At 43.0% G+C, this 16,861-nt stretch overlaps 3 protein-coding genes across 5 annotated transcripts; 2 read left to right on the top strand and 1 right to left on the bottom strand.

The window, feature by feature from the left end:
* The first annotated feature begins 374 nt into the window (after window positions 1-374).
* Window positions 375-2,166, top strand: lg3h19orf53 (linkage group 3 C19orf53 homolog). Its single transcript, XM_017416892.3, has 3 exons — window positions 375-564; window positions 1,285-1,340; window positions 1,470-2,166. Exons 1-3 carry the CDS (start codon window positions 474-476, stop codon window positions 1,614-1,616), a joined length of 294 nt encoding a protein of 97 aa, XP_017272381.1. The 5' UTR covers window positions 375-473; the 3' UTR covers window positions 1,617-2,166.
* Window positions 2,167-2,488: 322 nt separating this feature from the next.
* si:ch211-196h16.12 (regulator of G-protein signaling 5) lies at window positions 2,489-6,385 on the bottom strand. Of its 2 annotated transcripts, XM_017416860.3 has the most exons (5): window positions 4,587-6,385; window positions 4,456-4,512; window positions 4,323-4,375; window positions 3,509-3,672; window positions 2,491-3,436 (listed from the first exon to the last, which is right to left on the bottom strand). In XM_017416860.3, exons 1-5 carry the CDS (start codon window positions 4,628-4,630, stop codon window positions 3,269-3,271), a joined length of 486 nt encoding a protein of 161 aa, XP_017272349.1. In that variant the 5' UTR covers window positions 4,631-6,385; the 3' UTR covers window positions 2,491-3,268. The 2 variants fall into 2 exon arrangements, with proteins under 2 accessions (XP_017272348.1, XP_017272349.1); XM_017416859.3 differs by having other exon boundaries at window positions 2,489-3,436; window positions 4,456-6,385.
* A 684-nt stretch (window positions 6,386-7,069) lies between these two features.
* On the top strand, window positions 7,070-16,406 carry slc25a23a (solute carrier family 25 member 23a). 2 transcript variants are annotated; one of them, XM_017417071.3, is made up of 12 exons: window positions 7,070-7,375; window positions 8,462-8,726; window positions 10,653-10,776; window positions 10,878-10,965; window positions 12,196-12,307; window positions 12,416-12,574; window positions 12,665-12,817; window positions 13,637-13,750; window positions 13,841-14,008; window positions 14,087-14,234; window positions 15,024-15,206; window positions 15,824-16,406. In XM_017417071.3, exons 2-12 carry the CDS (start codon window positions 8,532-8,534, stop codon window positions 15,832-15,834), a joined length of 1,455 nt encoding a protein of 484 aa, XP_017272560.1. In that variant the 5' UTR covers window positions 7,070-7,375; window positions 8,462-8,531; the 3' UTR covers window positions 15,835-16,406. The 2 variants fall into 2 exon arrangements, with proteins under 2 accessions (XP_017272560.1, XP_017272561.1); XM_017417072.3 differs by lacking the exons at window positions 7,070-7,375; window positions 8,462-8,726; window positions 10,653-10,776 and having other exon boundaries at window positions 10,951-10,965; window positions 12,413-12,574.
* Window positions 16,407-16,861: the final 455 nt, after the last annotated feature.

Raw genomic sequence — 16,861 nt, 5'->3', positions numbered from 1 at the left:
TTTCATAAAATCCACCGAGTTAAATTTCACTTTGTCGACAGATATATGATATTGATGTTATTGAGATTCAATTGTGTAAAGATTATTTTGTAATCACTTTGCTCTTTAATGTTTCTTCACTGGTCACCCATTATATGTCACAACGGTCTGCCATACTTCATGGTTTACTGCTGTTTCTGATTGAACCGGCAGGTGGCGGTAATGCGAAAAGTGTTAAACGCCTCGTGACATAAGTTGATATAAGTTCAACTAAAATCACTTTATTCTTATTTATAGATCGGATAATATATTCGGAGATGGTATATGTAAAAAATGAGGCCAAATTGTGTTTTAAAAAACTGTTTAAATGATTGATTTCGTGTTTACAGTTGTGTTCAATAGGTGGCGGTAATGCGCCGTACAGTTTGTTTGCTAACCGCCGAATTAAAACAGAAGAAGAAGAAGAAGAAGAGCTCCCGTTCAGTAAAAGAAAAATGGCGCAAGGAGCGAAGAAATTTAAGGCTCAGCGTCCCGGAGCCAACAAGAAACACCAGCAACACAAACAGAAAGGACCGAAGAAAGGAGGTATAAATCTAAATATTCTTCTAAATGTTGTCATAAAAGGCGGTGAAGAAATTTAATTTTGATTTTTAATCATTTTCATCCAAACCGGGTTCAGCCTGGTTCTATTGAAACAGAAAATCTTAGCTTTAATTAATCATTTTTAACTTATTAAAAATTTTTGGGCTCCAAATAATGAATAAAAACAGTGAATATAAGCTTCACTTTTATTTTAAAATGTTTGGACATTTATTTGAGCTCATATTTAACAAAAACTCATTGGTGCTTTTGCTTCATTGTGTTTAAAGTCAAAGTAGATTCATTGTTAAAACAATTATTTGTGCCTTTTATAGGAAGTAATGCAACTACAGTCAGAAAAACACTTTAAGAAAACAAACAGAGCTACTGGCTGTGTTTGCTTTAACAAAACTTCAGTGTGATCTTGTCAAAATGCAACTTAAAACCTTGGAAGTTATCCTGATAATTATGCAAAGTCATTGAGGTTGGATTTTATTTAGTAAAACTGACAAATAAAACTATTCTTGTCTGAAAGTGTCTACTTATTGTTTATCAGAGACCTGTTGGGTTAAACAGCAACAATATGAGGTTCAAGTTGTTCCATATTTAAGTAAACAAAAGTAACTTGTTTTCCCAAACTGCTTTAATTTAAACATAAACTATATGTGTTATGAAAAATATCTGTGGCAGAGTTTTAATTTAATCTTGTGCTTTTCTCTTGTAAAGGGAGGATCATCGCACCCAAGAAAGCTCAAGTGGTCCAGCAGCAGAAGCTCAAGAAGGCAAGAAGACGTTTGAATAGTTCAATAGATGACAGTCAAAACATTTTATTCTTTAAAGTTGTTGGATATAATCGGAGGACTTTACTAATGAGCCTGATTAGTTTCTTACGCCTCTTTTTATCCCCAAAGGGTCTTGAGGTTGCGATCAGGAACAAGATTGAGCAGGAGGTGACCCAGAAGGCCAGCTCCACCCTCCACAAGCCGCTGTCCGTGGTCAAAGGGTCCGAAGGGAAAGGAAACCCAGGAGCTGCCCGCCCTGGATCCAGCTCCAAGTAGGACTGCAGACCCCGGCCTCACCAGGTCATAACATAACTATGAGTTACGGACATTACAGGCACCTCCACTGAGGTCAGAACAGGGTCTGCTTGGTGTGAGAAACCAAAACAAAGTGGATCCTAGTTGTCACATTTTGACGTGACTGTCAGTTTTTTATAATTTTAACTTGAATATGATTTTGTTTTCCTGTCAGTTTATTGAGAATAACTGAAGTAAATGAAGTGAAGAAGGAATTAGATTTGATTTAAGAAGCATTTTACTGTAAAAAGTTTCAGTTCCAGTCTGACCGTGAAGACGTTCACGCTAACGTTCACGCTTTAGGGTTCTTAAGTTCTAACTAAAAAATGAGAGTATTTAAAGAAACATTTTCTATAAGTACTGATAAACAAAACCAAAGAAGATGGAAGACAGGAATAGACATCGATGATCTCTGAAGCCAAACAAGATCTCCATTAATGTTCCTTATTCCTGTAAATAATTGTTCCACGTTTTGTAAATGACTCCAAGATAAAAATACAGCCAATAAAAGAATCTGCTCATGTCATTCACACACAGTCCTTTTTTTATCTTTTAAAAGAACGTTTAATGAATTGTTGTAATTTTTCGGCTTCTTTTGAAAAACGTTCCCATATTTGGAAGAATAAGAAATTAAAAACTAAACAATCCATTTTGTAATAACTCCGTTTCACAAACTTCTCATTCAGTTTTGCACATTTTGAACTGATATAAGTATTTTTGTAACTGCAGCATATTTTTTTTAAACAGAGCTTTTCTATTAAAGTTTATAAGGAATGTTTCAACCATCTTTTTTTAAATAATATGGCTTTGACAGAGGTGGAGTAGAAGTCACATTAAAGCGATTTTAAATCAATAACCACCTTTAAAGATGAGGATTTGATACGTTTTTGTTGAGATGTTGATTACTTTTATAAACTAGAAGGACCTGGAGAGCGCAAACCTTCACAAAGGCCAAAGTGTCGTTAGAAAACTGATCCGGATCACTAAAATTTTATTAAAATCTTTTCATTAGTTTGTAAATAAACAGACAAAGACTACTGAAAACAACCTCCTTAGTGGAGGTAATTATGAACAAATGTATAAAAATAAAAGTTTTGCGAAACATCTTTTGGAAAGTTTTAGTTTGTCATTAAAGTGGTATTTCTCCTGAATACGTTTAAGCATCAGCGGCTGGGCGTTACCATGGTAACACAGCATCTCAACCTGCTGTGAGATGCTGCTGACACTATTTAAACGAGGCAAACACAATTGTTTTTTAAATCCTGAACATTTTTAGCACAGAGTAGGACTGTGACCAACTTTTAATGAGTGGAAATAAAATGTTAAAGCTGCTCTAAAATGACTAAAAACATCACTTCATGCTTTTTGCAGAGTTTATTCTGTTAAATGTGACATTCAGCTTGTTTTAATCAGGCGGGTCAGAGGCAGAGTGCGGCTCCATCTACAATAAAACATTAATCTGAGTTTCTCTCCTATCACAACATGCAGCAGACGGTACATAAATCCAGGACTAATTTATGGATAAAATGATTAAACAAGCTTTTAAATTAAGTCTTAAAATACAATCTTTACGCCAAGCTGAGCAGATTAATTGGTGCCTGTTTCCAAAGCAGGCCTTTAGTAAGAAGGAGCGTTTAAAAAGCCTTGATGGCGTCCATGCAGTGATGGGAGCGCAGAAACCGGGGGAAGGAGTCTTTGGCCATCAGGCTGTAGATCCTCTGCTGAGCTTCGTCAAAAGTATCGGCGCACGGAGAGTCCGTCACGCTCAGCAGAGCCTCGCGGGTCTCAGCATCCAGGTTCACCTACGGCGAGAAACAAACAGTCAAAACGAGCTCTTTGTTTCCCGAAGCTTCGCCATCGTCCTCTCCACTGACCTCCAGCGGGGCGTCAGGGTGGATGAACTGGCTGTAGATGCTGCTGGCTTTGATCTTCTGCAGGTCCGAGGAGGAAACCCTGTAGTCCTCGCAGGCCAGCCAGAACTCCAGGTTCTCCTCGCTGAACTCGGAACGCAGGAAGCCTCGGAACGCCTGCAGACCGACTGGGAGCAAAAAGACGACCCAACCGTTTAAAAGCTTGGACCTCCACAGGTTTCAGTTTGACCTGAGAAAGCTCCGTGTGTTTGTTTAAACTTACTAAGACTTTAATTCCCCAGATAACAGAAACACAAACAGGTAGTGATGATAATAGAAACAACCGGTTTTGATTTAGTCTTGATTTGAGATGTTGGTAAAAGTTTTATTTAAGCGGAGAATCCAATCCAACTTTATTCGTAAAGCACTTTAAAACACCACAGCACAGAGTCAAAGACAAAAGAACATAAGATACATAAGATCAGGTAAAAGGTATAAAATTTATACAAGAGAAAAATTAGGGCTGTCTAATTCTAGTTCGTTTAACAGATGGAGTATGCATTTGACTTTTTAGGAGGGACATAAATCTGACTGTCACCTGCGTAGCGCCATGTTTTCTTAGAGTGGGCCCAGACGGAGGGAGAATGGAAGAGGTCCTAAAACCGAACCTTGCGGGACTCCAAAAGAAAGAGGCGCAAAGGAGGATACTGACGCAGAATGTTCGGTTTACCAAATAAAGGCTCCTTTTCTCTCAAACATCCAAAGCTCCCTCTGAATGCGCTGCAAACGAAAAGAACGGAAGTTTTAAAATGTTTCTAGAAGGAATCAAACGTTTTACTTTTGTTGCTCAGAAGAGTTTCCAGGTCCTGAAGCATTTTCCCATCTTGCACCCTGAGAAGAAACAGAAATGGTCAACATCAATCCGTTCTGGCTCCTCTTGGTTTATTCAGGATTCGGGGTTGGGTCGTTACTTCTGCTTGTGGTGGATCTCAGCCAGGTGGCTCAGCTTCACCCGCATCCCCTTCGCCCTGAAACACAAGGAAACCACACGCAGGTATGGAAACAGAAACACGTTTTCCCACATAAAACGGGACTGACTTACCTCTCCAGACAGGAGGAAGGCAGGGAGGAAAGACCTTTGCACATTTTTTAAACCCCGGCTAAGCAGATCTGAACAAACGGATCTTCGTTTCGGTGCCGACCGGCATCAGTCTGCCTCCGGAGCGAGATCCTGCAGCTCTTATATGAACCTGAGAGCCTTATCTGATCTGTGGGTCTGCAGCAGGCGTGACGCTGGGATGAAAACAGCCTCTTTTTTTTTTGGGACGTTGCCTACGTGTCCCTGGGACACGGGGGCCTGTCAGCAGGGGGACGCGAGGAGCGTCTGTGTAAACGGAAAGGACAATCGGAGAAGGAGGGCCGTGTTTGAGCTCGGTCAGGGTACACCAGCACACCTGAAAGTCGAAACGTGGACGTTTGTCCCAGGAGAAGAGAGGTGGTGACGGAGCAGCAGGTGGGGAGGCGGCAGCACTCGTCTCCGCACCGGGAGACCTGGAGCAGGACGTGATGACAGCCGTTTACATGTTTATATAACTGAAGTCAGCAGCGCTTTGCCTCCAAAGAGAGACATTCGTGTTTGTTTGAAAGTGATCTTGAGTCGTAGTTCTCTGGGCTTTCTGAAGGTTTTTCTTTGGACTTTTTCTGCTTCTTCACTCATTTTCTGTCCAGAACTTGTACCTGATGGTAGTTTTTGCTTGATTATATTAGGAAAGTGGACAAAAGAAGAAGCATCAGGCCTGAAATAAACTCTCCTGCAGGCAAACAGTGTCTGAAAAAGTAAAATTAATCAGTGGAGACTTGACAGGACCTGAGGAATACATCGTCCTTTGGTTGATTATTTACTGTCTGACAATTTTTCCTTTGCAGCTATTTCTTGTCTTTAATTCTTTTGACTTATTCTGTGAGTTGTAACCATTATCGGTTTGTTTTTGTTCTCTTTGGTGGATTTTCTCAACCTGCAGTCGGTTCATTTGGTCTTTCTGATGCGTTTCTAAGACTGTTTAGTGTTCGTTTCTGTGTATTTTGAACTGCTGATCGGTTCGTATGTGTTTCAGGTTTTTAAAATTTGGCTCGTGTTCAGTTTTGTTTATAATTCCTCGCTGTTTTCAGCCTGTGGTTGTCCAGGGGCCTTCAATAATAGTTGGACCGCCTACGCCGGGTGGTCCCTTTGGACAACTGTCACCTCAAAGCTCGGCTCGTAACGGACTCTTCTGTAAAACAATCATTACACTCAGATACGAAGGAGGGAGTCCTCTGAGAGCCATTTTCATCTCCAGAAGTTGAACTGTGGAAAGAAAGAAACTGTGCTCGCTTTTTAAATCTCAAGGCAGCGAGACTGAAAACCCCATCAGGAGCCAGAAAATGACGACGTTTTCGCTCTTTTCTGTGTTTGTTACCAAAATCTCTCATGAACTTTTGGGCAAATTTGAATGAATCCTGAATAAAGTCATCATCTACTAGGAGTGACCCCCCCCCCCCATCCAGCCAGCTGACCCTAAACGTCACTAATATGGTTGTGAGTCAGTCAGTTTTACAGATATGGACCTGACGTTGGGTGAGGCTTTCAGAGTCAATCCAATTCAAGATGGCCGCCGCAGACAATCAATTTTAGTTCATGTTTTCAGTGGCGTCTGTCTGTCTGTGGACAAGATTACTCAAAACGTTCTGAGCGGATTTTCATTAAATTAAATTTTCAAACTTGGAACAAGGGGTTAGATTTTAATAGTGGTCCGGTTAAAGGTCAAGGTCAAAGGTCAACCCTCTGCAGAAGTATAACAGGAATGTTAAACCACATCTGGACACCTCATGGATCAAGGGTGATCATTGCTGATTTCAAGGTGATGAGGTCAAAGGTCACAGTTCGTCTTGCGCTTTAACTCTGCAACCATTCAACGGAGGAGAATGAAACTGCACAGCTGGACACCTCTTGGGTCAAGGATGATCACCATTGATTTCGAGGTTCAAGGGGTCAAAGGTCAACATCACAGTTGGCTTAGTGCTCTAACTCTGCTACAGTGTGGCGTAGAAATGTCAAACTGCACAGCTGGACACCTCATGGGTCAGACATGATGCCTGTTGATTTCAAGGTTAATGGGGTCAAAGGTCAAGGTTAAAGACTTGTCTCTGCTCCTACATGTGACCCCTTTGTTTCCGGTTATTTGTTTGTCTGTCAGCAAAGATCAGGTAAAAACTAAAGAACAGATCAGGATGAAACTTTCAGGAGATGTTGGGATCGTCACAAAAACAACAGATTAAATAATCCAGATTCTGATCCGGACTGCGCTGTTCTTTAATCTTGCTGTGCCCTTTGTGGAGGTCTCTGAGTGCCTCTATTTACACATTAATTAAATTTAAAAAAAACAGCTTTTGTTTTCTCTTGTTTGTCAATATCTCCAGATAGGACCTATATTATTATTAAAAACAGTATTTTTGCGCATCGAGCGGTTCTGCAAAGACTATTAAAGCAAAAGGAAGGCATAAATCCAACAGGACGGGAGACCTTTGAAGCATATTTTAATATCCACCCTCCTGCACGGATGGTGAGCCCGTCCGGACCCGAACTCCTTCCTTCCTCCTCGGGTCTGACGCTTCTGCTTCTCGTCTTTCTGTCGCTTCCTGCTTCGGAGGAAAGCCGCCGAGGAAGAAGGAACCTCCAGAACCTGCTGCGGAACACCGGACCCCGGGGAGGGATCAGGCGCTCGGTCCGGTCCGGTCAGGTTCGGTTCGGTTCTCCGGACGGGTTCGGACGGGCGGGCTTCCCCCTGCTCGATCCTCCCTGCAGCCGCGGAGGGCGGTTCGGTTCGGTTCGGTTCGGTCCGCGGAGAAAACAGCGTGAGTGAAACAAATGGTCTCTTCGGGTTTATTATTAGATGGACCCGGAGTCCGAGAGGAGGAGATTAAAGCAGATTATCAGGAGATTACAATCCGCCTGCTGCAGTTTTAGATCAGAAAAACAAAATGTTCCCAGCTGTTCAGTCACAACAAAATGAAGATTAATGTTAATCCAGAACCACAGATCAGCGTTTTAAGGTCAAATAATCCACAAAAGGACATTTGTTCTTATTTTAAACAGCCTCCATTACTGCAGATGATACAGCCAAACAAGAACACAGAAATAAAGTTTTATTTTCTGTTTTATAAAAGTTACATCAGATTAAAGAAACAGATTATAGATCTGTGTTTATCACGTGTTCAGCCTTCAGATTATACAGATGTGCCTCCAGCTAAAAGAGCCAGAACACCTAGCTGAAAGCTAAAAGTATCAGAACAAGAAACAACACCAGCTAAAGTACCTGAGCAGTAGCTAAAGGCTAAGAGGAACCAGAACACTAGCTGAAAGCTAAGAGGAACCAGAACTCTAGCTGAAAACTAAGAGGAACCAGAACACTAGCTGAAAGCTAAGCGGAAATAAAGCACTAGCTAAAAGTTACAAGAAGCAGAACACTAGCTGAAGGCTAAGAGGAACCAGAACACTAGCTAAAAGCTAAGCGGAAACAAAACACTAGCTAAAAGCTACAAGAAGCAGAACACTAGCTGAAAGCTAAGCGGAAACAAAGCACTAGCTAAAAGCTAAGAGAAGCAGAACGCTAGTTATAAGAAACAGAACACTATCAAACCTAAGTGAACACTAGCTAAAAGCTAGAAGTATCAGAATAATAACTATGAGAAACAGAACAATAGCTAAAAGCTAAGAGAAACACTAGCTGAGGCTCTCTAACGTTCCTCCAGGCTGCTCAGGGCTTCAGAGATCTAACTCTGCTTCATCTCTGAGTCGACGTCAGCTGCTTTCCTGAATTATTGATTAATAATTGGAGCTTGTTGGTATTTATAGACACTAAAACAGAGAACTGTTGGGAGTAGTTGTGTTGTCTTGTTTGTTTTTTTATCAACCTTTTTTAACGCCCCTTGTTGTCTCAGTGCATCAGTGCGTCCGCGGACAGAAGGACTGTCGAACCTTCGTGTCCCTCCAGCCGACTGATGAGCAGCCATGACACCCCAGCGGACCTGGTTTCCACGGGCTCGCTGTCAGGAGAGCGACGCTCCGTCTCCGGACCAGGACAGGCAGAAACGCTGGGCTGAGCTTTTCGATCAGCTGGACCTCAACAAAGATGGACACATCGACAGGTTGGAGCTGCGGGTGGGGCTGGCGGCCCGAGGCCTGTCCCGAGGCTCCCTGGAGAGGGTAAGAGACGAGGACTCCTCGGTTACTCGCTGCCGTTGACGGTGACTAAAGCACTTAGATGTTTTTGTTCACAGTCTGGTCTAACAGTCTAAAAGTAACTTCGTCCAATCGTCTTCTCCTCTGCTCTTTAACGTGTCCATGTTTGAAAACAACATTCACACCGAACCAAAATATTATCACGTGATTTTACAGAGGCTTCGTTGTGTTTGAGGAAAATAAGACAAAAAAATATTACTTGAATATAAGCTGTAATAGTCCGTCCATCCATCTTCTACCGTTTATCCATGGTCGGGTCCTGGAGAGGCACCCAGACCTCCTTCTCCCCAGCGACGCTCTCCAGCGCCTCCTGGAGGATCCCAAGGCGTTCCCAGACCAAAGAGGATCCATGATCCCTCCACAGAGTTCTGGGTCTGCCCCGTTGTCTCTTCCCAGTGGCACATGCCTGAAAAACCTCCAAAGGGAGGCGTCCAGGAGGCATCCTAATCAGATGCCCGAACCACCTCAGCTGACATCTTTCCACGAGGAGGAGCAGCGGCTCTACTCCGAGCTCCTCACCTCATCTCTAAGGCTGAGCTCGGCCGCCTTACGAAGGAAGCTCATTTCAGCCGCTTGGATCCAGGATCTCGTTCTTTCAGTTCTGATCTGAGCTGGAACGTAGATGGAGCAGTAAAATCGAGAGTTTTCCTTTTCGACTCAACTCTTTCTTCATCCGGACTGATCGAAGCAGCTTCCTCATGACTGAAGACAAGGCCCCGAACCGTCGATCCTTCTCCCGCTCCATCCTACCATCACTCATTCGTGGCCGCTCAGGTCAAACCTTGTAAATGCTTTAGGCGTTAAAATGTGTTCGTTTGTGTTGGGGATGACTCTCAGCTTCTACCACATTAAATTTTACCTCAATGTCTATAAAACCAACTGAGTTATAGACATGTTTGTATTTGCTAAGGTTCCCTAACTGTGGCGGCCATCTTGAATGGGGTTTACTCCAGAAGTTGGCATGTCGTAGATGTTCTTTCTGAGCGTTTCGTTACGACCTGTCCGTCGGTTCACGAGATATTTTGCTGACGCTGCAGTGCAGACGGCGGTTAAACCTCCTTGAATCCTCTAATCTGCGGTTCGTGTTTACTGTTTGCACAGCGAGCGAGGACATCAGCAGCACGACTTTATTTGGTGAAAACACACTCGGCGTGTCGCTCCCCTCAGCCCATCCGATGAGTTCCTGTTTGGCTCAAATGTTTCTTTTCGAGCTCTTCTTCTCACGTTTAAGGTGGAAATAAAAGGTCCATTAAACAAATCTGCTCACACATGAATAAATTCAGGACTTTATGATAGGCTGAGATTTGTTGTGGCTGTGTGTGTGTGTGTGTGTGTGTGTGTGTGTGTGTGTGTGTGTAAAGGGTGACATGCCGGCTATTTTTGTTGAAGAAGTCAGCTCTTGTAAGCTGAGAATGGCAGCCCTTACCCCTGCTGTGCTCTTGACTTCTTTTCACTGTCCTTCAGGATCTTCTTTCGTAAACATGTACATGTTTTTGCCCTACATGCTCGTGTGTCTGTTAGCAAAATATCTCATGAGCCACTGCGTGATCTTTAAAGAAACAGGCAGGAAGTAATGATTAAAGGACTGATTATCTTTTGGAGTCAGTCCAATTAAAGATGCCCGCCAAGGCTAGCTGACATTAGCCAACTCAGAAACGTCTCTAACTCAGCCGGTTTTATGGATATTAAGTTAAAGTTTGATGTGGTTGTAGCTGAGAGTCATTTATAACACATACTCACGTTATTTCATGAGATTGCACATGACTTTATCTCTGAGGTTTGGCCAAAACTGCTGTGATCTCGGTCTGACCCATGGCCTGAACCTTCACAGAACCAACACGTCTTTTTGCCCGTCGTAACGTTTTTGCTTCCTTCCTTCCTGTCTGTCAGATCGTGGAGGCCGGAGACACCAACCAGGACGGAGTTCTGGACTTCGAGGAATTCATCCAGTATCTCCGAAACCACGAACGGGAGCTCAAACTCATGTTTCGCCACCTGGACAGGAACAACGACGGTACGCGTCAGCTGAATGATAAGTGTTTCGCGCAGTTTGTTTCCCCAGAGGTCTTCTGGTTCCTCTCATCCTCCCTCCCCGTGGATGTTGGGTGTTTGCAGGTCGAATAGACGCAGCAGAGATCCAGCACTGCCTGCACACCGTTGGGGTGAACATCAGCTTGGAGGACGCAACCAGGATTTTACTCAGGTCTGTCATCCACTTTGTCCCCACAGGGCTCTGTTCCAGGACAAGAAGATTTCTAAGAGCAGCTTTGAGTTCCACTGAAGCTAAAATGGATTTAACTTTATTTCTGTGGCGTTTAGTTAAGTTGAGCTGCTTCTGAGAACTTTGAATGTTTCTGTCTTGATCTCAACAGCGTCTCCAGTCTTCTGTTATAGAGCCGTTATTATTTTTCCTTTTTTATTTTTCTGTACATTTCTTTTTAATCTAATGTCTTCCTGCTTTGCTCGCATATCTGAACATTCAGCTCCTTCAGGAGATGGATACCAAAACTTTTGTTTTTTTGGAACTTTTATACTTTTATATGTTGCCCATTTTTATCCTCTTATGCTACTTTTAGCTTTTACCTAGTCTTTTGATATTTTAAGGTTTTAGCTAGCCTTTTGTTACTTTTAGGTTTTAACTAACTTGTTCCTGCTTTTACCTAGCATTTTGATACTTTTAGCTTCTAGCTACTGTTTTGCTACTTTTAGCTTTAATTTATCCCTATGCTACATTAAGTTTTAAGCTATCCTTTTGCTACTTTAGCTTTTAGCTTGCTTTATGCTGCCTCTAGTGAATGTTTTGCTTTTAGCTAGCCCTTTACAACTTTTTGCTAACTTGTTCCTGCTTTTAGCTACCATTATTTTTCTTTTATGTAGCTTTTTGCTACTTTTAGCTTTGAGCTACTGCTTTCTACTTTAGCTTTTAATTAGCCCTGTGCTACATTTAGCTTTTAGCTATTCTTTTTGCTACTCTTAGCTAGTGTTTTGCTCATTTTTTAGCTTTAACAACTCAGTTTCAGTCTTTTCTGCACTCAGTGTTCACTCTCGAGAAAATGCATTTTCTCTTGTTTTCCTCTAATTTTAAGGGATAATTTAAATCTTTAAGGCTTTGTGAAAAGGTCACGAACAGTTAATATCTTACCTGTTGCAGATATTGTTCTGAACGACCTCAGTTTGGAGAAACAGAGTTTCATTTTGACCTGAATGATGAGCTAACGGCTAGTTTTGAGTTCAGTCGAGCCCAAAGTGGATCGCTGCTGCCTGAAAACAATCATAACTTCAAAACTGTCATAGCTGTTCATGAAAACTCTGTTAAACTAACCTTTATTTGCTTCTGTAAACAGCAGCAGCTAGCTGTAGCACGAATTCCTAATATTTCTGCAGGATCGCTTAGGTTTTAACATAAATCTTTAATGATTGTCTTCCTGTTCAGTATGGATAAGGACGGAACCATGACAGTTAACTGGAATGAGTGGCGAGACCACTTCCTGTTGAACCCCCTCACTAACGTGGAGGACGTGGCGCACTACTGGAAGCGTTCGATTGTAAGTTGTCACACGTCGAAGCTCACAGAGGTGCTGTGACCCTCTGAAGGACCAAGCGGGCGCTACGTAGAAAGTTCAGCCAGATTCTGATCGTTGTGCCTTCAGTAGATGTTGGATACAGGCGAACAACTGATGGTCCCAGATGATTTTTCCGAAGAGGAGAAGAAATCTGGTTTTGTGTGGCGGCAGCTGATGGCCGGAGCCGTGGCCGGATCCGTGTCTCGGACCGGAACCGCCCCACTGGACCGGCTGAAAGTCTTCCGGCAGGTCAGGCTGTGAGCCTCCTCTGGTTTACGGATTGCATAAAGCAAAGGTTCGGTCAGTCACCGCGGCCTTTTCCCCGCTGTGCTCTGCCAGGTCCACGGCTCCTCGGACTTTAAAGGAAATTTCCTGAGCGGCTTTCAGTACATGCTGAAAGAAGGAGGACCGTGGTCGCTGTGGAGGGGAAATGGAATGAACGTTCTAAAAATTGCTCCTGAGACGGCCGTCAAGTTCACAGCTTATGAACAGGTGAAGACTTCTTTTATTCTCACTTTTATCTCCGCTGGCGTTCAGGCATGCGTTTTGAATCAAGAGGACTTTATTATTGTGCATACGTGGCCATTTTTTATAACTGCCAAAAATGAGGTGAAATTCAAATTAAAAGCCTGTTCTGTCATTTAGAGAAAAACATCGATACCATCTTCTTTGCTAAAAATAAGATTGGTCGTTAGCTTTATCAGCTAAAAACAGCAGCTCAACTGACCTAAAGTTATGAACCACTGCTACTTATTTTCTGTCTGTCTGTTTTGCAGAATAATAGATTCATCACTGCTAACGCTGATATCAATATCAACCAGTGAACCACTGGACAGATTTTAATGAAACTCAGAAAATATATTTATTAAACGAATGCAACTGATTACATTTTGGAGTCAGGCCGATTCAAGATGGCCGCCACAGCCAACTGGCCTTAGAAAACAAAATAATGGCTGTAATTCAGTCACTTTTACAGAGACTGAGCTTAAATTTGATGTGGTAGTAGCTGAGCGTCACACCTAACGTTATTTTCAAGGTTCAGAATTGGCTTCAAACTTCGTCATTTCTCAACATAAGATGATCTGAGTTTAAATCTCTGGGACGAAAGGCCCCTGAGTTCGGTTTTAAAAAGTCAGACTAATGTTTTCATCATGCTTATAATCTTAATTTGAAGATATGCTGATCTGCAGCTGGAAGTGGTTTCACTCCTGACATCTTATCTTCCTTCTTCAGTTTAAACCCAATTATTTTGCCAAAATAAGATTTCATTTGTTTCATTCTTTCTTTCCGCTGCCTCCTGACTCTCCACAGATCAAGAGTCTGATGAGGGGCAGTAATGAAACAAGAACTCTGAGGATCCATGAGAGGTTTGTTGCCGGTTCTTTGGCCGGAGCAACAGCTCAGACTGCCGTGTATCCCATGGAGGTAAAGTCAGGGTTAAACACGAGGATCGCATCACGAGAACGCACCAACATAAAACCAATGCTCACCGTTCCTCCCTTCTCTTCCTTTCAGGTGTTAAAGACCCGTCTCACTCTGAGAAAAACGGGTCAGTACTCCGGGATGGCGGGCTGTGCCAAACAGATCCTCCAGAGGGAAGGCATCACGGCCTTCTACAAGGGCTACGTCCCCAACATGCTGAGTATCGTCCCGTACGCCGGAATCGACCTGGCGGTCTACGAGGTCAGAGAGACAAGCCACTCACCCTGAGGTGCACGCCCTTCACCCGTTTACCCTCCCCCTCGCCCTTTCCTTCCACAGACTCTGAAGTTTGCGTGGCTCAACAGGAACAGAGGCGTGGCCGACCCGGGGGTGATGGTTCTGGTCGGATGCGGCGCCGTCTCCAGCACGTGCGGACAGCTGGCGAGTTACCCACTGGCGCTGATCCGCACACGCATGCAAGCACAAGGTCAGGGCGGCTGCACTCACGCTGGTAGATGGTAACGGATCTGGATCGGGGAGAGATGTGGAGCTTCAGGAAACAAACAGGAAATGAAGAAATGCTTATCGCCCGCTGCCTTTCATTTTTTAGACTGAGACCATCTTAGGCTGAGAAAGGAGTTACAGCCATAACTTAACGCTCGATGCCATATTAGAACATCTCATCTGTTTAAATGCATGTTGTGAATGACAGTCAGCTACTACCACACCAGATTTTAGCTCAGTATTTGTGAATTTGACTGAGTTTAGGCTGTTTTTGTGTTGGCTGTGGTTGATTAGATGTGGCGCCCAGTGTAGCGGTACAGCAAATGATGACTTTCTGAGAGTTTTGTTGCCCTCCGTCCAGTGTTTTATTTGATATTTTGCTAACAGATAAACAGGGTTGGCTCCAAACCAAACGCCAAGGCGTCACGCAGTGTGTGGCGCTCGAAATCTGTCAGTCGCAGCGACTACCACACTACGTTTTAGCTCAGCATGTATGAAATTAGCTCAGTTGCAGCCATTTTTGTGTTTGCTAAGATCTCTTTGCTGTGGCAGCCATCTTTAATCGGCTGTGATTACTTTCTAAACGTTTCATTAAAATTCCTTCAGTGATTAATTATTATTATTTTGCTAACAGTACAAACACAAACCCTTAGGTATTGGCTGATAATCTAAGAACTTCCTGTCAGGGTCCTGATACTGTAGCTCTAGGAGCAAAGCACTGACCGATTGTTCTTAAGCCTCAGTTGCCTTTTTTCGTCTTTTGTCTGACCAGCGTCGGTGAAAGGAGGTCCCAAACTCTCCATGCTGGCGTTGCTTCACAGCATCGTGACCCAGGAGGGCGTCGCCGGACTTTACCGAGGAATTTCCCCCAACCTGCTGAAAATCGTCCCCGCCGTCAGCGTGTCCTACGTCGTCTACGAGTACATGAGGATAATGCTGGGAGTGGACATCGAGGGTAGGAGGGGAGGGGGACGTAGTAGATAGGGGGAGGAATGGTTTGCGGCGAGTTTGGTCCGCAAGCACGTGCACATCTGATGCCGGCGCACGAGGAGACTGAACGGATCGGAGGCTTTTCAGGATAGAAACGCTATAAATGCTCTGGATTTTATTAAACGCAGCATTCCTCAAGGACTGCATGTCGCCTGCTGCTTGCATGCTGAAGATGCTGCGTGATCAGTTAGTGCTCGAGGTCTGTGTTGGGAATGACTCTCAGCTACTACCACACCAAATTTTATCTCAGTATCTTTAAAGGCTTAGCTACGGCAGCCATCTTGAATCGGGTTTACTCCCAAAAAGGTAATCAGTTGAAGGGGTGCGATTATTTTCTGAGTGTTTCATTAAAATCTGCCCACAGTCAAACAAATGCACGCAGATGCAGGCAGTTACATGATCACCCGCCGACGATGATGAAGGTTCCACCTCCAAACCGTGCTGGAAACCGCTGGTTTGTCGAGTTCTCTTGTTGCATTTCAAAGCATGTTCTGCGGTGGTTTGGACCTGCATGAGGCTGCCAAACAGCGAGTAAAACGTGGAGTCCGACTGACATTCCTCCGGCATCGTTTTCCCCTCCAGGTGGTTTGTAGAGAAGACGGGCGGCTGTGAGCGAGAGGAGGCGGGACATGCTGCACAGCGGTGAGGCGAAAAACTCAGGAGTCGTCTTAGAAAGACAAGAAGAGCCAAACAGCAGCAGCTGAAATCATCCTTTAGAGGAAGATCTTTAAAACTGGCTCCCCGCTGGACATGTTGCTGCAGAAAAATGCACAGAGATTGTTTTACAGGAAAAAAGCTGCCAAATTCAAGTTTAACGCACAAAAACTTCTAATAACGTCTTCTTCTACGTGCTTATGAGCCTCGTGGATATTTCTATGCAGAAAACACAGAAGCATGTTGTTTTATCTTTGGAAAAATCACTGAATGATCCAGAGCCAAATATTTTCATAAATGTTATTTAAAGAGTTTTTTTTGTGGGAAAACTGGAGATTTTATTTCTATTTATTCACGGTGAATATTTAATTTGTAAATAAATGCATGCGGTGTGCTGCTTTTCTTAATTTACACTAAGGACTGAAATGATTCATTAATGCTGCAAAAGGAAAAACATATAGAAATGTAAATGTCTGATGACATCCCAGCCAAATAAAAGCAACAAATATCCGTTGGTGCCTGGATATGTTTCTTAGTCAAACTTCGGTTGTTTTAAATGTGCTTCATGTTTGAGTCCTGAATGACTGATAATAAGCTGAAATTAAGTTTTAACTGTTCAAGCAGAACAGAAGCTAAAATTAGAAAAATAGGACTTAAAACTAAAATTTATTTAAAAAAAAACATACCAAAAAGCTAAAATTAGCAAAACTGCAGCTAAAATTATCAGAACTCCAGCTAAAAGCTAAAATTAGCCAAACTAAAGAAAAGCTAAAATTAGTAAACCAAAGCCAAATGCTAAATAATAAAATAGCTAATATCTAAAAATGAGCTAAACAGTAGCTGAAAGCGAATGCTAGCAAAACTGTAGTTTAAATGAACAAAACAGTGCATAAAGGTAAAATTAGCACAACCATAGCTAAAATACGGAATAATTATGTAATTATTTCCGTATTTTCCGTAATAATT

The sequence above is a fragment of the Kryptolebias marmoratus genome, linkage group LG3 (assembly GCF_001649575.2).
Source record: "Kryptolebias marmoratus isolate JLee-2015 linkage group LG3, ASM164957v2, whole genome shotgun sequence".
NCBI lineage: Eukaryota > Metazoa > Chordata > Actinopteri > Cyprinodontiformes > Rivulidae > Kryptolebias > Kryptolebias marmoratus.
Note: the sequence above shows the minus strand (reverse complement) of the source record. Positions and strands in the feature narration are given on the sequence as shown.